This window comes from Oncorhynchus gorbuscha, linkage group LG26 (genome assembly GCF_021184085.1).
Source record: "Oncorhynchus gorbuscha isolate QuinsamMale2020 ecotype Even-year linkage group LG26, OgorEven_v1.0, whole genome shotgun sequence".
Classification (NCBI taxonomy): Eukaryota; Metazoa; Chordata; class Actinopteri; order Salmoniformes; family Salmonidae; genus Oncorhynchus; species Oncorhynchus gorbuscha.
In genome coordinates this window covers 41,145,390-41,171,650 of record NC_060198.1, presented here as the reverse complement: position 1 = coordinate 41,171,650, position 26,261 = coordinate 41,145,390, and the positions used below count along the sequence as shown (strand labels likewise).

The following is a 26,261-nucleotide window of genomic DNA, read 5'->3' as shown; positions in this document are numbered from 1 at the left end:
AGAGAGAGAGAGAGAGAGAGAGAGAGAGAGAGAAGAGACTGAAGAGAGTACAGAATATAGAGGACCAAGGCCCTCTTCACATAATTAAAATGCCCTTATTGGTATGGCAAGTTCAATGGATGGCCTTCGTCAGTGTTGACTCAAGGGATGAGTAATGTCGTGTTCACATTAATGTTCACGAATCATAAACAACCAGCACATTGAGGAGCAACCTCATGCCGTGTATGGCCTCGGTCATTGAGGATCGCTCTAGTTAAAGGGATACTTCGGGACATTGGTAATGAAGCCCTTTATCTACTTCCCCAAAGACAGATACAATTGTGGATACCATTTTTATGTCTCTGTGTATGAAGGAAGATAGAGGTAGTTTTGCAAGTCAATGCCTAGAAGTCTATGGCTATCTGCTAGCATGCTACCTATAACTTCCTTCATACTGGAAACATGGCTATAACAATGGTATCCACCAATTCATCTGACTCTGAGGAAGGGCCTCATTCTGAAATCCCAAAGTATACCTTTTTTTCCCTGCCATACAAGTTCAGATTTGTCAAAACATGTTTGCTGCTAAATTGCCCCTGTTAATATGGCATAAAATTGGTCTGAGAAGAGGTAAAATACTATTTCCAAAAAGAGTAATGTGTTAGGTATATAGAGAGTGTTCTGAGGGGTACAGTAACAGTATGTGTTAGGTATATAGAGAGTGTTCTGAGGGGTACAGTATGTGTTAGGTATATAGCGAGTGTTCTGAGGGGTACAGTAACGGTATTTGTTAGGTATATAGAGAGTGTTCTGAGGGGTACAGTAAAGGTATGTGTTAGGTATATAGAGAGTGTTCTGAGGGGTACAGTAACAGTATGTGTTAGGTATATAGAGAGTGTTCTGAGGGGTACAGTAACAGTATGTGTTAGGTATATAGAGAGTGTTCTGAGGGGTACAGTAACAGTATGTGTTATGTATATAGAGAGTGTTCTGAGGGGTACAGTAACAGTATGTGTTAGGTATATAGAGAGTGTTCTGAGGGGTACAGTATGTGTTAGGTATATAGAGAGTGTTCTGAGGGGTACAGTAACGGTATGTGTTAGGTATATAGAGAATGTTCTGAGTGAGGGGTACAGTAACAGTATGTGTTAGGTATATAGAGAGTGTTCTGAGGGGTACAGTAAAGGTATGTGTTAGGTATATGGCGAGTGTTCTGAGGGGTACAGTAACAGTATGTGTTAGGTATATAGAGAGTGTTCTGAGGGGTACAGTAACAGTATGTGTTAGGTATATAGAGAGTGTTTTGAGGGTTACAGTAACAGTATGTGTTAGGTATATAGAGAGTGTTCTGAGGGGTACAGTAACAGTATGTGTTAGGTATATAGCGAGTGTTCTGAGGGGTACAGTAACAGTATGTGTTAGGTATATAGAGAGTGTTCTGAGGGTTACAGTAACAGTATGTGTTAGGTATATAGAGAGTGTTCTGAGGGGTACAGTAACAGTATGTGTTAGGTATATAGCGAGTGTTCTGAGGGGTACAGTAACAGTATGTGTTAGGTATATAGCTAGTGTTCTGAGTGAGGGGTACAGTAACGGTATGTGTTAGGTATATAGAGAGTGTTCTGAATGAGGGGTACAGTAACAGTATGTGTTAGGTATATAGAGAGTGTTCTGAGGGGTACAGTAACAGTATGTGTTAGGTATATAGCGAGTGTTCTGAGTGAGGGGTACAGTAACAGTATGTGTTAGGTATATAGCGAGTGTTCTGAGTGAGGGGTACAGTAACAGTATGTGTTAGGTATATAGAGAGTGTTCTGAGGGGTACAGTAACAGTATGTGTTAGGTATATAGAGAGTGTTCTGAGGGGTACAGTAACAGTATGTGTTATGTATATAGAGAGTGTTCTGAGGGGTACAGTAACAGTATGTGTTAGGTATATAGAGAGTGTTCTGAGGGGTACAGTATGTGTTAGGTATATAGAGAGTGTTCTGAGGGGTACAGTAACGTATGTGTTAGGTATATAGAGAATGTTCTGAGTGAGGGGTACAGTAACAGTATGTGTTAGGTATATAGAGAGTGTTCTGAGGGGTACAGTAAAGGTATGTGTTAGGTATATGGCGAGTGTTCTGAGGGGTACAGTAACAGTATGTGTTAGGTATATAGAGAGTGTTCTGAGGGGTACAGTAACAGTATGTGTTAGGTATATAGAGAGTGTTTTGAGGGTTACAGTAACAGTATGTGTTAGGTATATAGAGAGTGTTCTGAGGGGTACAGTAACAGTATGTGTTAGGTATATAGCAGGGGTACAGTAACAGTATGTGTTAGGTATATAGAGAGTGTTCTGAGGGTTACAGTAACAGTATGTGTTAGGTATATAGAGAGTGTTCTGAGGGGTACAGTAACAGTATGTGTTAGGTATATAGAGAGTGTTCTGAGGGGTACAGTAACAGTATGTGTTAGGTATATAGCTAGTGTTCTGAGTGAGGGGTACAGTAACAGTATGTGTTAGGTAGTATTCTGAGAGAGTAACAGTATCTGTTAGGTATATAGAGAGTGTTCTGAGTGAGGGGTACAGTAACAGTATGTGTTAGGTATATAGCGAGTGTTCTGAGTGAGGGGTACAGTAACAGTATGTGTTAGGTATATAGAGAGTGTTCTGAGTGAGGGGTACAGTAACAGTATGTGTTAGGTATATAGAGAGTGTTCTGAGTGAGGGGTACAGTAACAGTATGTGTTAGGTATATAGGAGTACAGTAACAGTATGTGTTAGGTATATAGAGAGTGTTCTGAGTGTTAACTGTGTGTGTTAGGTATATAGAGAGTGTTCTGACAGTAACAGTATGTGTTAGGTATATAGAGAGTGTTCTGAGGGGTACAGTAACAGTATGTGTTAGGTATATAGAGAGTGTTCTGAGGGGTACAGTAACAGTATGTGTTAGGTATATAGAGAGTGTTCTGAGTGAGGGGTACAGTAACAGTATGTGTTAGGTATATAGAGAGTGTTCTGAGTGAGGGGTACAGTAACAGTATGTGTTAGGTATATAGAGAGTGTTCTGAGTGAGGGGTACAGTAACAGTGTGTGTTAGGTATATAGAGAGTACAGTAACAGTATGTGTTAGGTATATAGAGAGTGTTCTGAGGGGTACAGTAACAGTATGTGTTAGGTATATAGAGAGTGTTCTGAGGGGTACAGTAACAGTATGTGTTAGGTATATAGAGAGTGTTCTGAGGGGTACAGTAACAGTGTGTGTTAGGTATATAGCGAGTGTTCTGAGTGAGGGGTACAGTAACAGTGTGTGTTAGGTATATAGAGAGTGTTCTGAGGGGTACAGTAACAGTATGTGTTAGGTATATAGAGAGTGTTCTGAGGGGTACAGTAACAGTATGTGTTAGGTATATAGAGAGTGTTCTGAGGGGTACAGTAACAGTATGTGTTAGGTATATAGAGAGTGTTCTGAGGGGTACAGTAACAGTATGTGTTAGGTATATAGAGAGTGTTCTGAGGGGTACAGTAACAGTATGTGTTAGGTATATAGAGAGTGTTCTGAGGGGTACAGTAACAGTATGTGTTAGGTATATAGAGTGTTTTGAGTGAGGGGTACAGTGCCGGTGTGTGTGTTTGAGTGAAGAGTATAGAATGAGAGCGGGGTGTGTGTTTGAGTGAGGAGTATAGAATGAGAGCGGGGTGTGTGTTTGAGTGAGGAGTATAGAATGAGAGCGGGGTGCAGTGTGTGTGTGTTTGAGTGAAGAGTATAGAATGAGAGCGGGGTGTGTGTTTGAGTGAGGAGTATAGAATGAGAGCGTGGTGCAGTGTGTGTGTTTGAGTGAGGAGTATAGAATGAGAGTGGGGTGTGTGTTTGAGTGAGGAGTATAGAATGAGAGCGGGGTGTGTGTTTGAGTGAGGAGTATAGAATGAGAGCGGGGTGCAGTGTGTGTGTTTGAGTGAAGAGTATAGAATGAGAGCGGGGTGCAGTGTGTGTGTTTGAGTGAGGAGTATAGAATGAGAGCGGGGTGCAGTGTGTGTGTACCACTCACTAGTTGATGAAGTCCACAGCCTGTGTTTTGAGTTGGTCTGCACTGTGCAGGTCTGCCAGGATGAGGATCTCTGCAGTGTTCTCCACAGACAGACTGGTGCACAGAGCATCCTCACACATCACCTTCAGCCTCTCCAGAGCATACTGACAGAGAGACGGGGGGGGGAGAAAACTAATACATTTGTACTTGCTATCTATCACCATTTACAATAGGAAATGCTGGACTGTGTAATGATTTCATAGCATCATATTGCTCCTGTAACGTCAATGAATCTAGTTTGACATTGAGAGAGAGGGAGAGGGTTTGAAAAGGAGTGTTGACAGTGAGTGGTAGAGGTGGAGCGCGGGAACCAGGGAGAGAGAGCAGAGATCATGGTGGTGTGTAAACACTGAAAGGTGATTTATCTGACGTCCTGTTAAACCTTGGGTGTCCAACTCAACACACCACTGTACAGTACACCCACAGTGTAGACAAAAACACACAACTCTGAGGCAGAAAGTCACTCAAAAGGCCTGGCCACTGTCCACACACTGACAGATAGGCGAGTGTGTCCTTGCGTGCAAATGGGCACATCACATATACACTACATGACCAAAAGTATGGACACCTGCACGTCAAACATCTCATTCCAAAACCATGGGCAATAATATGGAGATGGTCCCCCCTTTGCTGCAATAACAGCGTCCTGGGAAGGCTTTCCACTAGATGTTGAAACATTGCTGCAGGGACTTGCTGCAGGGACTTGCTTCCATTCAGCCACAAGATCATTTGTGAGATCAGGCACTGATGTTGGGCGATTAGGCCTGGCTCGCAGTTGGCGTTCCAATTCATCCCAAAGGTGTTCGATGGGGTTGAGGTCAGGGCTCTGTGCAGGCCAGTCAAGTTCTTCCACATCGATCTTGACAAACCATTTCTGTATGAATCTCGCTTTGTGCACGGGGGCATTGTCCTGCTGAAACAGGAAAGGGCCTTCCCCAAACTGTTGGCACAAATTTGGAAGCACAGAATCATTTAGAATGTCATTGTATCAATTAGAATTAAGATTTCCCTTTACTGGAACTAAGGGGCCTGGCCCGAACCATGAAAAACAGCCCTGGACCATTATTCCACCAAACGTTACAGTTGGCACAATGCATTGGGGCAAATAGCATTCTCCTGGCATCCGCCAAACCCAGATTGGTCTGTCGGACTGCAAGATGGTGAAGCGCAAGTCATCACTCCAGAGAACGCTTTCCACTGCTCCAGCGAGCTTTACACCACTCCAGACGACACTAGGCTGCTCGGCTATGGAAGCTCCTGACAAACAGTTCTTAGGCTGACGTTGCTTCCAAAGGCAATTTGGAACTCGGAAGTTAGTGTTGCAACCGAGAGCAGACAATTTTTTAAGCGCTACGAGCTTCAGCACTCCATCCCATTCTATGAGCTAGTGTGGCCTACCACTTCACGGCTGAGCCGTTGTTGCTCCTAGACGTTTCCACTTCATAATAACAGCACTTAAAGTTGACCAGGGGAGCTCGAGCAGGCCAGAAATTTGACAAACTGACTTGTTGGAAAGGTGGCATCCTATGACAGTGCCACGTTGAAAGTCACTGAGCTCTTCAGTAAGGCCATTCCACTGCCAATGTTTGTATATGGAGATGGCATGGCTGTGTGCTTGATTTTATACACCTGTCAGAAATGGGGGTGGCTGAAATAGCCCAATTCACATGTCCACATACCTTTGTATATATAGGAGAGGTTGACGATTAATCGGAATGGCCGATTAATTTGGGCCGATTTCAAGTTTTCATAACAAATCGGAAATCTTTTTTTTACACCTTTATTTAACTAGGCAAGTCAGTTAAGAACACATTCTTATTTTCAATGATGGCCAAGGAAAGGTGGGTTAACTGCCTTGTTCATTGGCAGAACGACAAATTTTCACAGTGTCAGTTCGGGGGATCCAATCTTGCAGCCTTACAAGTTAACTAGTCCAACGCAATAACCACCTGATTACATTGCACTCCTGCCTGTTATGTGAATGCAGTAAGCCAAGGTAAGTTTCTAGCTAGCATTAAACTTATCTTATAAAAAAAACTATCAATCAATCATAATCATCATAATCATAACTACACATGGTTGATGATATTACTAGTTTATCTAGCGTGTCCTGCGTTGCATATAATCGATGCGGTGTGTAATTCGTGAAAAGGGACTGTCTTTGCTCCAAACTGTACCTAACCAAAAACATCAATGCCTTTCTTAAAATCAATACACAGAAGTATATATTTTTAAATCTGCATATTTAGCTAAAAGAAATCCAGGTAAGCAGGCAATATTAACCAGGTGAAATTGTGTCACTTCTCTTGCGTTCATTGCATGCAGAGTCAGTGTATATGCAACAGTTTGGGCTACCAAATTTGCCAGAATGTTACGTAATTATGACATAACATTGAAGGTTGTGCAATGTAACAGGAATATTTAGACTGATGGATGCCAACCGTTAGATAAAATACGGAACGGTTCCGTATTTCACTGAAAGAATAAACGTCTTGTTTTCGAGATTATATTTTCCGGATTCGACCATATTAATGACCTAAGGCTCGTATTTCTGTGTGTTATTATGTTATAACTAAGTCTATGATTTGATTGAGCAGTGGTAGGCACCAGCAGGCTCGTAAGCATTCATTCAAACAGCACTTCCGTGCGTTTGCCAGCAGCTCTTCGTTGTACTTCAAGCATTGAGCTGTTTATGACTTCAAGCCCATCAACTCCCGAGATTAGGCTGGTGTAACCGATGTGAAATGGCTAGCTAGTTAGCGGGGTGCGCACTAATACTGTTTCAAACGTCACTCGCTCTGAGACTTGGAGTATTTGTTCCCCTTGCTCTGAATGGGTAACGCTGCTTTGAGGGTGGCTGTTGTCGATGTGTTCCTGGTTCGAGCCCAGGTAGGGGCGAGGAGAGGGACGGAAGCTATGTTGTTACACTGGCAATACTAAAGTGCCTATAAGAACATCCAATAGTCAAAGGTTAATGAAATACAAATGGTATAGAGGGAAATAGTCCTATAATTCCTATAATAACTACAACCTAAAACTTCTTACCTGGGAATATTGAAGACTCATGTAAAAAGGAACCACCAGCTTTCATATGTTCTCATGTTCTGAGCAAGGAACTTGAACTTCAGCTTTCTTACATGGCACATATTGCACTTTTACTTTCTTCTCCAACACTTTGTTTTTGCATTATTTAAACCAAATTGAACATGTTTCATTATTTATTTGAGGTTAAATTGATTTTATTGATGTATTAGATTAAGTTAAAATAAGTGTTCATTCAGTATTGATGTAATTGTCATTACTAGAAATGTAAAAAAAAATAATAATAATAATTAAAATCGTCCGATTAATCGGCATCGGCTTTTTTTGGTCCTCCAATAATCGGTCGCGGCGTTGAAAAATCATAATCGGTCGACCTCTAATATATAGTGTACGTACCCACACACAAAGCCCCACAACAAGCTAATCTTCAGACTGCAGCCAGGAGAACTGATTCAGAGGTGTGTGTGTGTGTGTGTGTGTGTTACATACATAAGAGCTGTACTATTGTGTAGCCAGAGAGGCTGCTGGGATAGCATCAGAGGGGTAAGGAGGATCTTAGTGAGACCTGGCCTTGCCCTCCAGTTATTCCAGCAGCTCCCTACAGAGTTAACCACATGCACCGTTATTAAATAAATCACACACACTGCATGAGAAAAGAGAGGGAAGGAAATGAATGGGAGCAGAGAGGATGAATGCAGAGTTAAGATGAGGGAGTGTCACAAAAGGAATCCTTGAGGAGTGAAGGGCAGCACTTAACACATGTAGGGTGTGTGTGTGTGTGTGTGCGCGCGCGCGCTCGTGCATCAACAGATCTGGGGTCCTATAAAATACTCAAATATGTTGACAGAAAACCAAGGAAGTTATGGAGGTTGAATTCTGCCACATTCAGTTAATTTATTTAGAGTCACATAGACCTAGCATCATTCTGCACACAGGACCACTACATATGGTACATAGCATCACATACACATCACACACATGAACATAACATACTGTACGCCAGGGAACATAACAACATATGATATACTCACTCATCCATACAATATGATATCAGATACGATATACACACCTCCTCATTCCTCCTCCACCCACACTAACCTTGTCAGCCGCAGCCAGCAGGTCGTCAGCCATCTTGTCCAGGTTGGGGGCTTTGCCCGTGTAGATGAAGCACATCATCTCCTTGAACACCTCTGGCTCCACATCGTTAATCTCCACACGGTTCTGGAGGAGGAGAGAAGAGACCGAGGGCAGTGCTCAGAGCCTATATTACCACAACTTCCCAACATCAGACCCATTATGAGCACTCCATTGACTGTGATCCTGTTCCAGCAGTCTTCCCATGATGCAGTCTGCTTAACTCAATTCAGATAGGTGAAGTTAACTATCTACACTGAACAAAAATATAAACGCAGCAACATGTAAAGTGCTGGTCCCATGTTTCATGGGCTGAAATATAAGATCCCAGAAATGTTCCATAAAAAGGTAATTTGTGCACAAAATCAGTTTACATTCCTGTTAGTGAGCATTTTTCCTTGGCCAAGATAATCCAGCCACCTGACAGGTGCGGCATCTCAAGAAAGTTATTGAATAGCATGCATATTACACAGGTGCACCTTGTGCTGGGGTCAAAAAAGGCCACTCTAAAATGTAACGTTTTGTCACACAAACAATGCTACAGATGTCTCAAGTTGAGGGAGCGTGCAATTAGCATGCTGACTGCAAGAATGTGCACCAGAGCTGTTGCCAGAGATTTTAATGTTCATTTCTCTACCATAAGCCGCCTTAAACTCCGTTTTAGAGAATTTGGCTATACATCCAAAAGGCATCACAACCGAAGACCACGTGTAACCACGCCGGCCCAGGACCTCCAAATCTGGATTCTTCACCTGCAGGTGTCAGGGGGGAAGAGGAAGGGGGTGCTGAGGAGTGTTTGTCTGCCTGTAACTCTGTAATAAAGCCCTTTTGTTGGGAAAAACGTAAATCTCATTTGCTGGACCTGGCTCCGCAGTGGGTGGGCCTATGCCCTCCCAGGCCCACCCATGGCTGCGCCCCTGCCCAATCATTTGAAATCCATAGATCTGGGCCTCATGAATTTATTTCAATTGACAGATTTTCTTATGAACTGTAACTGTAAAATCGCTGCGTTTATATTTTTGCTCAGTAAAGCTAATTTTACTATCTACTTTATCATTCATGTTTATACATATAAAACACACACACACACACCAAATAGTTGTGAGCAGACCAGAGCACCAAAACACCTCTGAAACAGTCTGAACACGTTCAACCCCAAAATTGAAAACGGCATTTTAGATGTATTTTTTCCCCCACAGTCGATTCCTGGAATTAATCCGGAGCATTCGTTCCCAACGAATGATGCCTGCAGCCAACGGCAAGTGCTCTTTATCACTCGTCGGCACGGTAACGGTAACCCTGAACCCTTTTCTCCGCTCTGAGAGGCAGAACAAGGCAGTAAACCAATTATGTTGCTGGTTTATCGTCGTCACGGCGACCTGAGGTATTTCAGCGGGGTCAGGCCGGCTATACAGACAGCTCATAGTGTCCAGAGTGGAACATTAATGTACTAACAAAACAGCACACTACAAATCAACCCATTACACATTAGCACAGACATACACGTGTTTGTTTATCACCAACAGACACAAACATTTGTGCTGTACAGAGAGTACACGTGATCTTTCATGATCTACCAACACACACACACACACACACACACACACACACACACACACACACACACACACACACACACACACACACACACACACACACACACACACACACACACACACACACACACACACACACACACACACACACACACACACACACAGTCTACCAATACACACAAACAGGCACAAGACTTGGCTATTATTGTGTTTATTTACAAACGCATTTATTCTCCCTCTATAGACTGGTAAATCTTACCTCTATCAAATGGGGACACATCCCTCCCCCTCTCCCTGATGAAGACCCCCACTTATATACCAATTAAGATGCATTTCCTCGCTTTGTGCTTTATAATTTCCCCATTTAAGCAGGGCCCGCATCAATATTCTGCCAACACAACCTCTAAATCACTGATGTTCAATCTCACCAACTCCCTATCAGATGAGCAGGACCCACCATGGCACGGGGCTCACACACACACACACACACACACACACACACACACACACACACACACACACACACACACACACACACACACACACACACACACACACACACACACACACCAAGGATCTATTTTGGTCAAACTCCCACAAATCCTACAGTTATAGATCTTACAGTGAGCCTGCCAACTCCATGCAGACGAGGCAACATTCTGGAAGGGTACAGTAACCGTGTAGACAGATCCCTGTCTGAACTAGTGATGATGCAACAGAGAGAAAGATGTGAAGATCCTCCCCACTGAGACACAGGACTGTTCAGGTCACAACACTGTCTACAACACTCACCTTTTTACTCTCCTCCATCTCATGCTCAAACATGGCACTGAACACTGGCGATCGGGCTGGAGGGGTAGAGAGAACATATCAAAATGTATGGTCACATGCGCTGAATACAATGCTTACTTATAAGCCCTTAACCAACAATGCAGTTCAAGAAATGGAGTTAAGAAAATATTTACAAAATAAACTCAAATAAAAAGTAACATAACGAGGCTATATACAGGGGGTACCGGTACCAAGTCAATGTGCAGGGGTACAGGTCAGTTGAGGTCATTTGTACATGGATAGATTGATAGAGCAAGTGAGCGAGAGAAGGAGAGAGAGAAGGGGAGAGAGAAGGAGGGAGGAGAAAGAATAGTTTAGTGTCTCCCATCTGTCTGTCTGACACAAGGGCAGTGGAAAGAACGAACAGCCTCCGGTACACACTATCCTGCTACTGCTACTCCCAAGGCCTAATGAGGCCATCTTCAATGAGTTTGACCAGCAGCACTAGCACTCACTGAAGACTAGTAGGGCCATGAACTAGGAGATAAAGGATGTGCCCCAAATGGCACCCTATTTCCTATATAGTGCACTATTTTTGAACAGGGTAGCGCACTAGGAAATAGGGTGGAATTTGGGGTGTACTAAACCACATAGCGTTGTTTAATTCAGAGATTTGTCAGGGAGAGGGAGAGATAGAGAAACCAAACCCCACAGCAGCACACAATTAAAATGTTTCAAAATGACTCAATAATTGACAGCCATTCCCATTCTCCACAGGGAGACAGTAGCCCCCTCTAAATCATCATTGTTTCATAGTCTACATGTGTTTTTCTAATAAAGAAATGGCATCCCTCTCTATGATAGTAGAGCACTAGTGTGCTTGGGAGTAGGACACCTGGAGTGTTGTTTCATAGCTGAGTGTCATTATGTTGTGAGTGTTGTACCATAGCTGAGAGTTGTTTTGTGTGAGTGTTGTACCATAGCTGAGAGTTGTTTTGTTGTTCCATAGCTGAGAATTGTTTTGTTGTGAGTGTTGTACCATTGCTGAGAGTTGTTTTGTTGTGAGTGTTGTTCCATAGCTGATAGACGTTTTGTTATGAGTGTTTGTACCATAGCTGAGAGTCATTTTGTTGCTCCATAGCTGAGAGTCTTTTGTGTGAGTGTTGTACCATAGCTGAGAGTTGCTTTGTGTGAGTGTTGTTCCATAGCTGAGAGTTGTTTTGTTGTGAGTGCTGTACCATAGCTGAGAGTTGTTTTGTGTGAGTGTTATTCCTTAGATGAGTTGTTTTGTGTGAGTGTTATTCCTTAGATGAGAGTTGTTTTGTTGTGAGTGTTGTTCCATAGCTAGATTACTGCACCTGTACATAGCCCACCTATAATTGAGTCCAAACAACTACCTCTTTCCCTACTGTATTTATTTATTTTGCTCCTTTGCACCCCATTATTTTTGTTTCTACTTTGCACATTCTTCCACTGGAAATCTACCATTCCAGTGTTTTACTTGCTATATTGTATTTACTTTGCCAACATGGCCTTATCTTGCCTTTACCTCCCTTATCTCACCTCATTTGCTCACATCGTATATAGACTTGTTTATACTGTATTATTGACTGTATGTTTGTTTTACTCCATGTGTAACTCTGTGTAGTTGTATGTGTCGAACTGCTTTGCTTTATCTTGGCCAGGTCACAATTGTAAATGAGAACTTGTTCTCAACTTGCCTACCTGGATTAAATAAAGATTAAATAAATAAAAAAAATATATATATAAATAGCTGATAGTCGTTTTGTTGTGTGTTGTTCCATAGCGGAGAGTTGTTTTGTTTTGTGTTATTCCATAGCTGAGAGTCGTTTTGTTGTGAGTTGTTGCATAGCTGAGAGTCGTTTTGTTGTGAGTTGTTGCATAGCTGAGAGTTGTTTTGTTGTGAATGTTGTTCCATAGCTGAGAGTTGTTTTGTGTGAGTGTTGTTCCATAGCTGAGAGTTGTTTTGTGTGAGTGTTGTTCCATAGATGAGTCGTTTTGTTGTGTGTTGTTCCATAGCTGGGAGTCGTTTTGTTGTGTGTTGTTCCATAGCTGGGAGTCGTTTTGTTGTGAGTGTTGTTCCATAGCCGAGAGTCGTTTTGTTGTGTGTTGTTCCATAGCCGAGAGTCGTTTTGTTGTGAGTGTTGTTCCATAGCCGAGAGTTGTTTTGTTGTGAGTGTTGTTCCATAGCCGAGAGTCGTTTTGTTGTGTGTTGTTCCATAGCTGAGAATCGTTTTGTTAGGTGTTGTTCCATAGCTGAGAGTCATTTTGTTGTGTGTTGTTCCATAGCTGAGAGTCATTTTGTTGTGTGTTGTTCCATAGCTGAGAGTCGTTTTGTTGAGTGTTGTTCCATAGCCGAGAGTTGTTTAGTTGTGAGTGTTGTTCCATAGCCGAGAGTTGTTTAGTTGTGAGTGTTGTTCCATAGCCGAGAGTTGTTTAGTTGTGAGTGTTGTTCCATAGCTGAGAGTCGTTTTGAGTTAGTGTTGTACCATAGCTGTGTGAGGGTATTATAGAGATGCAGTGCCAAACTCATTCGGCAGTAGACAGAGAGAGAAGCACCACAAACTGTTTTAGATCACATGACCAATAAGAAGCCAATTTAAAGCATTCCGCTCAGCCAGCACACACACTTCCACAGCCCTTTTGATCCTGCTCTGTCCGTCTCCACAGCGATTAACGGCCCGGAGAGTTGTCACAGGAATGGTGGTGGAGAAGGAGAACAATGAGGGGAGTGGGTGTCACCTAACCCAGGTGGCGGAAGAAGCGAGGGAGGAGAAAAGGAGAGAGGTAGGTGCAGACAGCCAGATGAGGGGGTGGAGAGAGAGAGAGTGAAGACCCCAATGCCACAGTAGCACACAATTAAAACGTCTCAAAATGACTGGATAATTGACAGCCATTCCCATTCTCCACAGGGAGTGTTCCTCAAAGTTTCAGTCAGATACTCAGTCATGGGGCTCTATTTGCAGCTGCCATTAAAAGCCTGCTCTTTGGCAATTTCAACTTCTAAAAGCCAGCACTACACTATTTTCCAACCCTGGCGCAAGGGTTGGTAATTTACCTGTCTTATATCAGCTCAAGTGCGCTGCGGTGGGAAGAGTGGAAATATTTGTGGTGTACTTAAATACGTGTGCCATTGTACCAATTTCAAGCAGCGCTTCTGGTGATATTTAAGACTCACCAAAAGCTAGATTTTGTGGAAATGCAATTGGTTATAGCATTGATTTGCTCAGTGGAGGCTCACAGTAGCATAATCAGTTGCCTATAAGCAATGTTTTATGAAAAAATAGCATGAGCATCAAAACAGTAAGACATTCACATGATTTTTATCCATGCAGCTACTGTGAAAAGTTGACTCATTAGGCCTATGTGCGATGGCCATGGAATGAAAGGTGTCAGTGACTGTAGGAAGTCAGTTTAGGAAAATTAAGTTATTGCAATAGACTCTTTGCATTTTTCCTTTATCATTTTGCCAAAACAACTCCACCTTCCACTGTTATCTGAACCTAAATGTCAAATTATGGATATTCCGATCGCTGTCCTTGGTGCTGAATCCACACGTAGCCTGTTAATTTGTTTACATTATACGTGGCAAAGTCACTAACCAGCCATATCAACAGCGATGGTAGACTTATCTTATTATAACGTTTGGGCAATGTCCATGGCTGTTAGCGCAATGTGTGTAGACAAATATTTCCAATATAAAAAAAAACATTGGCTATGTTTGTTTTAACTACGCCTATTGTATGGTTAGTGTGTAAACTATGTTCAATGGATAAGACAAACATCCATGCCTCCGGCCCAAGAGCCCTACGTCTACGTGTGCACACATTGCCTTACGCTCATGGAACGAGAGATGTGATTTATGATATGATGATATCATGCTTCTGACCCGATCCTGTTTAGAAATATTGTTGTTAGTTTAAATGTTTAGTTTAAATGTTTTATTTACATTTTTTAAGTGCTTTGTTTTTGTTGTTGTTTTGGAATTTTACCCCCTTTTTCTCCCCAATTTCGTGGTATCCAATTGTTAGTAGTTACTATCTTGTCTCATCGCTACAACTCCTGTACGGGCTCGGCAGAGACGAAGGTCGAAAGCCATGCGTCCTCCTAAACACAACCCAACCAAACCGCACTGCTTCTTAACACAGCACGCATCCAACCCGGAAGCCAGCCGCACCAATGTGTCGGAGGAAACACCGTACACCTGGCGACCTGGTCAGCGTGCACTGCGCCCGGCCCGCCAAAGGAGTCGCTAGTGCGCGATGAGACAAGGATATCCCTTCCGGCCAAACCCTCCCTAACCCGGATGACACAAGGCCAATTGTGTGTCGCCGCATGGACCTCCCGGTCACGGCCACCTGCAACAGAGCCTGGGCTCAAACCCAGAGTCTCTGGTGGCACAGCGATGCAGTACCTTAGACCACTGCGCCAACCGGGAGGCCTTTGCTTTGTTTTTTGCATAAAAAAACAACTTATTTGAAAGATTCACCATCTATGGGGTTTATGGCAAGGATAGGTAACTTTGATAGGACTGGAGGGCCCCCAAAAATCCAAACTTATCATGACGGGCCACGATTGCTTGAGAGTCTGCGAGTAGAACATTTTGGTTGCCCCCCGCCCCCCACGTTGACAGTAGAAAGCCATGTTTTTAAGTTTTACAGTTAATTTTCTACACATTTTGCCATGGGGTGTAGAGGAAATGTTGCAGTTTTAAAAAAGGTGCAATATGCAGAAATCCCTCCCCCATATCCTGGCAGCAAAAATTCAAATAGTTCGCCTGATTTCAGTTTGTCACAAAACAAGCAGTGTAGAGAATCATTGGAACATCTAAAGCACTGTGAACTATATTTTCAATAACAAAAACTCATGTATTTTCAGCTGTTTAAAGCTGTTGTACAAAACCAAGAGTAAGAGACACAAAAACAAACTTATGAACGGGTAGCATAGAAAGTGTTCATTGAACAGATCTACAGCTTCTTACACTCGCTTTCAATGAGAATGACAGATCTATAACTCACATTGGGCGGCAGGGTAGCCTAGTGGTTAGAGCGTTGGACTAGTAACCGGAAGGTTGCAAGTTAAAACCCCCGAGCAGACAAGATACAAATTTGTCGTTCTGCCCCTGAACAGGCAGTTAACCCACTGTTCCTAAGTAGTCATTGAAAATAAGAATTTGTTCTTAACTGACTTGCCTAGTTAAATAAAGGTAAAAAATAAAATAAAATAAAAATTCTAGACCTGCTGATAAACACATTTAGAAATTGCACCTTGTGTATTCTACCTCGCAACAGTAAGTTGAGACCCCAACTACTATTTCTGTAGAAGTGCAAATATGATCTGTCAAGTTTATAAAACCTTACATTTAGTAGTATAACAGTGAGTGGACATTCACCCTCTATTTAGCTCAGTTGGTAGAGCATGGCGCTTGTAACGCCAGGGTAGTGGGTTCGATCCCCGGGACCACCCATACGTAGAATGTATGCACACATGAATGACTGTAAGTCGCTTTGGATAAAAGCGTCTGCTAAATGGCATATATTATTATTATTTATTATATTATTTATTTTGGATCTTTATCCAGCTCCTTTAAAGAGTATGGATGTTTGTAAAACCCTACATAGTCCACGTTTTCTCTGTATGATATGCCCACGTGGAGCAATTATGGTACCTTCAACTCAAAATGTAAACAAAGCTTATTTAAAACAAGTTGCTGTTAAGTATTAATTTTTTTATTGTAATTTCGCCCCCTTTTTCTCCCCAATTTCATGATATCCAATTGCAATCCAATTCTGATCTTGTCTCATTGCTGCAACTCCCCAAAGGGCTCGGGAGAGGTGAAGGTTGAGTCATGCGTCCTCCGAAACATGACCCGCCAAGCCGCGCTTCTTAACACCTGCTCGCTTAACCCGGAAGCCAGCTGCACCAATGTGTCGGAGGAAACACCATTCAACTGACGAACAAAGTCAGCCTGGAGGAGCCCGGCCCGCCGGAGTGGCAAGAGCGCAATGATCCGAGTAAAGCCGCCCCGGCCAAACCCTCCCCTAACCCGGACGACGCTGGGCCAAACCCTCCCCTAACCCGGACGACGCTGGGCCAAACCCTCCCCTAACCCGGACGACGCTGGGCCAAACCCTCCCCTAACCCGGACGACGCTGGGCCAAACCCTCCCCTAACCCGGACGACGCTGGGCCAAACCCTCCCCTAACCCGGACGACGCTGGGCCAAACCCTCCCCTAACCCGGACGACGCTGGGCCAAACCCTCCCCTAACCCGGACGACGCTGGGCCAAACCCTCCCCTAACCCGGACGACGCTGGGCCAAACCCTCCCCTAACCCGGACGACGCTGGGCCAAACCCTCCCCTAACCCGGACGATGCTGGGCCAAACCCTCCCCTAACCCGGACGATTTTAATTGGAGTTGATGACAACGCTATACATAAAAGACAGTAAATAAACAACTTTAAGCAACTACACATTTAGCCATGGAGCACGTTCCGATTGGTTAGTGTGGGGCCAAGCCTCGACACACCCACAATGTGTTTTATAAGTCCAGACCTTTCGCTCCATCGCCAGCTACTGTGGCCATAATTCTGGTTGTGAAAATAGCAAACCTATTTCTAATACTACCGCCAGCGCTAAGATTTAACATTGCATTATGTTTGTTACAATAGAGCCCATAGTCTGTGTTTCTGTCATTGATGTGTCTATATCTGTAAGAAGTGGGTCCGGTGTTCTGTGTGGTCAGTATGCACGTGAGTGGCGTGCAAGACAAAAGTAGTCTTACCTGCCAGGATGGCTTTGTGTGCCTGGAACTCCTGTCCCGCCACACACAGGGAGCAGTCAGTGAAGCGGGAGTGTTCCCAAAGCCCTCCCAGCTCGTCAGCCAGCCTGCAGTCTGGCACCTTCACCATGTTCATAGTGTTCTGACCTGAGATGTTCACAGAATCCTGCACCACACTCACCTACAGGGAGGGAGAGTTAGACGGAGAGACAGGAGACCAGAGAGAAAAAGAATGAGACAAATAAATCAAATAAAAAAGATCAAGAAAAAGAGAGGGCAGATCAGTCAGTCTACTCACATTGTATACATTACAGTAACCAGACAGACAGCAGCGGTTTTAGACCATCTATCACCTTACACATTCTAATGGACAAATCAGACAACACACACATCAAATCATATACAGGAAGACCAGCCATTAACAGATGATCTCTGCCACACCAATCAATACGTCAACCGTTAAATAAAGCTGCCATGCAAACACACACCTCCAAAAATTAACGTGTGCTCTGCTCATTTACCACATCCACTCACAAACAAGACACTAGACAGGGACTTGACTCAGTCTATTAATCATTAGGGTGTGTGTGTGTATATATATTATCCATGCTGGCTTAGCCACCTGTTCAAGTCAACATCGAACATACTAACACTCCCACAGTGTGGGACACCAAATGTAGTACCATTCAAGATCCTATTTCCCTCCTAACCTTAACACTAATTCTAACCTTAACCATAAACCCTATTAAAATAGCATTTGACCATGTGGGGACTAACAAAATGTACCCAGTTTTTGTTCGTTTACGGTCCTTGTGGGGACTTAAACACCTCCACGCACACACTCCTATTAGGTTATCAGCAACCTTTAAAACCACAGAATTAAAGAACCAAACATCGCCCAACAATTTCCAAGAAGAATCCAAACATTTTAAAGCAGCACTCCTAAGACACTGAAACGGTTCTCAAAAATATATTTCATTGCCACTAAAACTGTTCCCAGAAAAAGATGTGTCATGGCCACAAACTCCCAAATGCATCCCAGTAAGTTGACCTTGCTACTAGGCTGTTCAGACAGAGAGGGAGGCTGCCCTCCATGAAAAACACCCTCCCTGTCCCCCTCTGTCTGTTCCTCTCTCCTTTCCACAGTCTGCCAGTCCCTCTGTCTGCCCATCTGACTCAGGCAGAGACGAAAGGGGAGAAAAACACAATGAAAAAGTGTGTGGCAAGCAGGAAATTGAATGTCAAGGACCCTTGTTTGCTCCTGATGGAGGTGTAAGTGTTAGCCTGGAGGGGAGAGAAAGACGGGGCGGGAGGGTTAGACATGGAGAATAAAAGACTGGGAGAAAAAGGCAGGACAGGGTGACAGACAGAGAGAAATAATAGGAGGGTATAGGATCCCAAGAAGGAAATAAACTCTCATAAACACAAGCTCATTTCCTGTGATGACATTACAGGGGCACAGTACAAAGAAAATGGTGATGTTGAGAGGAGAGCATTGTGACCATGAGTATTGTGTATCACTGTGTGTGTGGCACAGTCTGGTACCCACAGCTGGCTCCATAAATCACACTCCAGGGGGACTTTAGTATGAATGATGTACATCCATCTCCACACACACACACACACACTCAAGAGTACACTCACAAGGCACTCATAAGACACTGATTAGCAACTCATACAAGGACTGGGAGAGACAGACGTGTGGAGGAGAGATGAAGATGGAGATGAGAAGGAGAAAGAAGACAGTATAGGAGGCATATTAAAAGAGGTAAACTGGAGACTGAGTAAGAGGGAGGGAACAGGTAAGTCAACAGACAGCACTGGGTCTGTTGAGATGCACTCTGTATGGCCGCGTATCAAATAACACCCTATTCCCTATATAGTGCTATACTTTTGACTGTAGGGAATAGGGTGCCAATTGGGCCGCACACATTATATATAGTGGTAAATTCAGATGGGAGTGTTTCTGTTTCATGTGTGTCTGTTGGTATAAATAAGCATGGCGGTGCACTCAGCCGCTGTATAGCACGGCAAGCCACGCTAGGCTAGTCACGCTAGGCTAATCACACTGGCTAAGCTGGCCCATTGTTCCATCAACTAACCAGGTGGAAACAACACTTTGCTGTAGCTCTGCAGCTAGCTCCTATTTACACACACTGACTAAACTACTCTCTGTCTTCACCCCTCAGTCATGTTCTCCTGTCATCATCATCACCAGCATATTCAACAATCATCACCATCATCCTCGTCAGCAAGGTCGTATATTACCATCATTATGGTGGCGATGTTCATTAATGGCCTTAACCCCTGACCTGCTGGTTTCTCTATCGACTCACAGCAGCCCTCTGGATCTCTGCAGACCAGACAGTTGCCATGGAATCTCAGAGCCCAGAAGATTCATTAATTTATGTGTCAGTCTCTTTTACTCCTCTACGTGTCTGTTTATAGATTTACAGTACGCCATGAGTGAAATAGTCCTGAAAAAATGTGCAAATCAAGTTCATTAAGTTATGGAAAACTTTATTTTCCCTCCAGTGTGTCTTATGTTCAATATGAGACTTTTCTCTGATCAATCCAGAGCAGACTGGGTCACACGCACACACACACACCTTTCCTCAGCTCTGCCTTAATAGGCGTGTCATCTTTTAAACTTGTCGTCTGAACCCCCGAGCGCAGAACTCATCAGCAGCTTTTTATAATGCATGACTGGCCCTTCATCCGCTCTCTCTCCAGCTGCTCTCCAGTCAACCAGAGTAAACAGCGCTGCTCAAGACACACAAACTATATTGAATGCAAACACACTGTCTTTATAAACATACTTTCCTCAGAGGTATCAGCAAACCCCAAAATAAGGCCACACACATCTAAAAGCCCACACTCACACATGCAGACATTAAACCAAATGACTTAAATCTAGGTGCTTAACTGGGGCAAAACATACCAGTCAACCCTGCTGGCAACCCATTAAAGCTTCATAGCGGATGAGACAAATTATTCCCCTACTTTAAATGGTGAGTGAGAGTTAACACTACTGATGAGCATTCCATTGAGTCCGTGGAGACACCATTCACACCAGGGTACTGGACTAGATCTACAGTTGGTATTTCAGCAGACCAGCCTGCACCCGTCCGCCACAGACGTTTTTGAGTGGATCTACACACAGACGGGGGCAGAGGCATATTTCATGCATGATTTGAAGTCAAGCTGGTGAACGACGCGCACGAGAGAGAGAGAGCGGACCGGAGCCACAGCAGCCAGTTTCAGAGTCATGTGTTACTGTTGTCTCGCCAGCCTTGTTCTTCCACAGAGACAAACAACTGCCTGGGTGGCAGAGAAAAGGGCAGACAGACCGACGCAGACACACGGATGCAGGAACACAGGCAGGCCAGCCATTCAGGTCCCTTGAAACGATCTAGGAAGATCACAGAGACACTAAACTGATAGCTTTGAGAAGGAGGCCCGATTTGGAGGAGGAGCACGGGAGAAAGACTATTACTTGGTGCTTCATTTTTTATAAGAACTAAAGAGCCTTTATGATTGGGTTTAAAGATCTGTTGATGTTGTTGCGTCAAGGTGTAACTTGTTCTCAACCTGAATGAGGTGGCCTAGAAACTAGGGTTTCTAAATACCCTCGTACGATACCGTTTTTAGCCAATTTGAATATTTGTACATTTTATATAAATACATGCAGTCAACTTGTGCACTAGGTAATAGACGAAGCATATTACATTAATTATTTTGACTGTTACATTATTTTTCATTATGAAGCTTACCCGTACTTGTTTTCCAAAACAGCTGTCATGTGTGTTTGTTTATAAAGAAGCACAATGAGCAAAACGGGAGCTTCTTGAGACCAGTCACTCCATGCAGCACAACTGAAGAAAGGTGATCAAGTTACACTTGTATGATATTCAAAACTAATGTTTGACAGCTATATATCTTATAACTATTAAGTTAATTATCTAAGATGGGACAAATTCTCTCCAGCTAGGTTCTCCCTCCAGCTAAGCTAAACGGCTAACGTTAGCTTGAAAGATCAAGCTTCTTGTAAACAGAAGAGATCATCCCTTCCTGGATTAAGATCCCTGCTGACTAATATTTGTTTTGTGTGTTTTGAGATACTTGCAAACTTGTATGAGCTGGGTTGTTGGTCTTAGCGCTCGTTAGCATTTACTTAACCGCTATGGGGATTCCTTTGTACCTGTTAGTATACCAGAATGCTAACAAAATGCACCCCTTGTGTGCACCACCGGTAAAACCGCCTATCCTAGGAAGGCACAAGCACGGTATGAAGGTATGCAAATCAGGATACCGCCTAACCCAAATAGGAACAGATACACGTGAGATCAATGTTGATGCGCTGGGGACACAGCGAAATGGTGAAAGCCCAGTAGATTTTATTTTTACATTTATTTAACTAGGCAAGTCAGTTAAGAACAAAATCTTAGTTTCAATGACGGCCTAGGAACAGTGGGTTAACTGCCTTGTTCAGGGGCAGAAGACACAGATTTTTACCTCGTCAGCTCGGGGATTCGATCTTGCAACCTTTCGGTTACTGGTCCAACGCTCTAACCACTAGGCTGCCTGCCGCCCCATGGGGATCAGGCACTTTTCTCCTGTCTCACCTTCCCTCCATCTATCACTATTCATCTGTCTGTCTCAGTTACTGGGTCTCTAACCCTCTTTCTGTCTCTCAAGTGTCACCTTGCTTTATTTCCCTCACTTATTCTCTGTCGCCAACTCATTTCTACGCCATTTTACCCTCGCTCTCTCCCTACTCCAAACTAGGCTTGGGCAATATATTGTATGTCGTATAGCGGTGTATTTGGAAAAAGCCACGGGATGGTTCTCCCAATATTCAAAAATATTTATTCAAACTTTTTCAATAAATGTTCATATTTGTATCTAATTTTTAAGTTGTTACCTGCAGTCCACTTGTGCAATACTTTAGAAAATAACCTCACACTCAACGTCAACAAAACTAAGAAGATGATTGTGGACTTCAGGAAACAGCAGAGGGAACACCCCCCTATCCACATTGATGGAACAGTAGTGGAGAGGGTAGCAAGCTTTAAAGTTCCTCGGCATACACATCACAGACAAACTGAATTGGTCCACTCACACTGACAGCGTCGTGAAGAAGGCGCAGCAGCGCCTCTTCAACCTCAGGAGGCTGAAGAAATTCGGCTTGTCACCAAAAGCACTCACAAACTTCTACAGATGCACAATCGAGAGTATCCTGTCGGGCTGTATCACCGCCTGGTACGGCAACTGCTCCGCCCACAACTGTAAGGCTCTCCAGAGGGTAGTGAGGTCTGCACAACGCATCACCGGGGGCAAACTACCTGCCCTCCAGGACACCTACACCACCCGATGTTACAGGAAGGCCATAAAGATCATCAAGGACATCAACCACCCGAACCACTGCCTGTTCACCCCGCTATCATCCAGAAGGCGAGGTCAGTACAGGTGCATCAAAGCTGGGACCGAGAGACTGAAAAACAGCTTCTATCTCAAGGCCATCAGACTGTTAAACAGCCACCACTAACATTGAGTGGCTGCTGCCAACACTGTCATTGACACTGACCCAACTCCAGCCACTTTAATAATGGGAATTGATGTAAATATATCACTAGCCACTTTAAACAATGCTACCTTATAATATATATATATAATATAACTTACCCTACATTATTCATCTCATATGCATACGTATATACTGTACTCTATATCATTGACTGCATCCTTATGTAATACATGTATCACTAGCCACTTTAACTATGCCACTTTGTTTACTTTGTCTACATACTCATCTCATATGTATATACTGTACTCGATACCATCTACTGTATGCTGCCCTGTACCATCACTCATTCATATATCCTTATGTACATATTCTTTATCCCCTTACACTGTGTATAAGACAGTAGTTTTGGAATTGTTAGTTAGATTACTTGTTGGTTATCACTGCATTGTCGGAACTAGAAGCACAAGCATTTCGCTACACTCGCATTAACATCTGCTAACCATGTGTATGTGACAAATAAAATTTGATTTGATTTGATTAGGAGATAAAGCTTTCTTCATTTCACCTGTCCCATTTTAAACAAGGAAGCTTATCGTAGTTCCCCAGAACAGTTGAGCGTCACGTGTTTGTTTATAAACAGCACACCGGGAGAAGCCATGTGGTGAATCCATAGCAATGAGGTGATGTACTTACACTTGTGTGCAATTCACTACTCAATGTTTTCCATCAGATATCTTAGTATGGCTTTCTGCCAGAAGTCAAAGATCTCTGGATGAGTTATTTTTCCCCTGTGCTTCCTACTAGTGTTTCCCCCCCCTCCATTCTTCTCCCATTTGGTCCATGTACACCTGCTTCTCTTCCTTTGGAAAAGCAAGCATCACAACTTTGTTCATTTGCACAATTTATCTTGTTCACTTTCGCTTGTAAATGTCCATACAGATAGAAAATGATATCCGGTAGCTAGTAGCTATGCTTGTAATAACTTTATGAGCTGGGTTTGCCAGTCTTTGCAATTAGTTTGTCCGTTTTTGCCCGTTAGCATTTAGCTATGTGATTTCACTATTATAGTAGTTTGTGCTAATTTTGTTAGCATTCTGGTAATACAAGCCCAATGGGCTTTCCTTGAGTTTGTAGCACCCCCCTTGTGTGCTATGCCAGTTATACTGTAAATCCTGGTATACGAGAAGGGCGATATGACAATATGAAAATCTGGATACCGCCCAAGCCTACTCCAAACCCTGTTACATCTTCTCTCAAACTATTTCCACCCATCTTCCATCCTTCCCATTCTTTCTCTGTCTATCCTCCCTAACCAAGTCTCTCACTTTGTGTCTCAGTCTCACTGAGCCTCTACACATCTCCCCGTCTCAGTTTTGGGGAGGTGTGCGAGGCGAGAAAGGGAGGTGTGTAGGGAGGTAGATAGGGGTGAAGAGAGCAGCTGGAGCATCTGCAGCAGTCTCCTCTGACAGCAGCGTGGCATATGGCAGGGCCCTGTGAAGGATGGGCGCTGTCACCCGGCAAAGTGCTTACCCACAGACAGCCAGGAGAAAGAAATGGGGAGGGGGGGACGAGCGAGAGAGAAAGAGCAGGAGTAAGAGGAGGAAACAGCTGAACATCAGCACCCACCTCATTTATTCTCACACTCCCTGGGAGGAGACGGTGGAGATGAAAAGAGGAGAGAGGATACGGAGGAGAAAGAGAAAGATAGAAAGAAAGCTCTGTGGATACAAAGAGGCTGTAGGGTGGTTAGGATGAGACTAGAAGCACTATTGTATCATCACTGTTATGAAGTAAGAGTTATGTTGGGGTAGAATGAGAAAACCCTTCAGTGGTTCATTCACTCCCTGAGGTGACAGAGTGGGTGAAACAAGCCCATCATGCCCACCAGCCGATGCTCTCTGACACTAACTGTCTGCCTAAAGGTGGACCACTGACTTACCAATTTAGGATGACTGAGTATCCGAAAGACACTTCTGTTCAACTTTCTGAATAGAGCTAGCCACACTTAACAGAAAGCAAAACCCCTTAGGCAGAGATACAGTACGTTTTATGAGGAAGTTCTCCAACTAACGTATGTGAAGGGGTGAAAAACTACAGTCCTTGAGAACTACTGGTGTGCAGGTTTTGCTTCATCCCAGCTGGTTTTGGAACTAAATCCTGCATACAGTTAGTTCTCCAGGACCGGCGCTAGAGATCCATACATTACACTGCTTTAAAACTAAATCCATACAGTGTATTTAAACTGTGACCTTGGTGAGTGAGGTTAGTCCTGTCAGAGAAGAGAGGAGAGAGAGAGAGACATTTACCAGGGTGTCTCATTAGAGAAGTGAGGAAAGTAGACACATACCAACCCATTAATCTGTCTGCCTGCACATTTCTCCTAAACTTCTATCCATCCAATTCTGCCCATCATCTCCCCTTTTTCCTGTCAACCACATACATGTCCTTTTCTCTCACTCAACTCCTCCACCCCCTTCTGTGCTCTCTTCTCCTCTGAAGGGACCTCATCTTTCCTTCACTCCTCCTCTCAGAACACCTTGTGACAGCCAGCACAGAACCTTTAATGGGAACTATCTTCTCATTAAATACCTGCAGGTGTCTGGAGCTTTGGCAGAGATGAACAGAGGGAAGAAGATTATAGAGAGAGCGAGATCACGGGCGCGAGAGCACGAGCGCGATAACAAGAGAGCGAGATCACAAGTGCAAGATAACGAGAACGAGATAACGAGAGCGAGATAACGAGAACGAGATATAACATGAGGGAAGAGAAAAAGATGGCTAGAAAGGATGGCTGGGTTTGTTCTGGCACTCCCCTACATGACACCCAGCCAGTTCGCTGGTGTGGGGTTAAAATAACTTCCTAAGGAGCAGACAGAAAGAGGGCTTTCAGCTGGCACCAATTCACACGGGTACATGTCTCCTCTCCACCACACACCCTGTTCTACATCTCTGCCTGAGGGGAGAAGATGAGGGTCCAGGGGAGGGAGAGAGGATAGGAGAGGGAAGGGGGACACAGGAGAGGATAAGAGATGGAGAACAAATACCAGGAGAGAGGGAAGAGATGTGTGCTGGGCTCTAGGGCTATTCCACCCTCTCAGAGGCAGGACGGGACCATATGGCCATTAACGAGAGAGCGCAAGAGAGATAACGAGAGAGAGCGAGAGAAGGTATAACAAGAGAGATGTATAACGAGAGAGATGTATAACGAGAGAGATGTATAACGAGAGAGATGTATAACGAGAGAGATGTATAACGAGAGAGATGTATAACGAGAGAGATGTATAACGAGAGAGATGTATAACGAGAGAGATGTATAACGAGAGAGATGTATAACGAGAGAGATGTATAACGAGAGAGATGTATAACGAGAGAGATG

General features: G+C 43.7%; 1 protein-coding gene and 1 pseudogene across 1 annotated transcript in view; one reads left to right on the top strand and one right to left on the bottom strand.

Annotated features, from left to right (window-relative positions):
- LOC124015125 overlaps positions 1-26,261 on the top strand; it is a 413,427-nt pseudogene that overhangs the window by 243,305 nt on the left and 143,861 nt on the right.
- The window catches only part of LOC124015119 (speckle-type POZ protein), a 103,163-nt gene that overhangs the window by 7,085 nt on the left and 69,817 nt on the right, over positions 1-26,261 (bottom strand). The window contains exons 7-10 of the mRNA XM_046330072.1: positions 17,362-17,539; positions 10,578-10,633; positions 8,194-8,316; positions 4,015-4,157 (exon numbers count right to left, since the gene is read on the bottom strand). Of these exons, the coding sequence (XP_046186028.1) occupies positions 4,015-4,157; positions 8,194-8,316; positions 10,578-10,633; positions 17,362-17,539 (500 nt within the window). The remainder of the gene's footprint in view (positions 1-4,014; positions 4,158-8,193; positions 8,317-10,577; positions 10,634-17,361; positions 17,540-26,261) is intronic.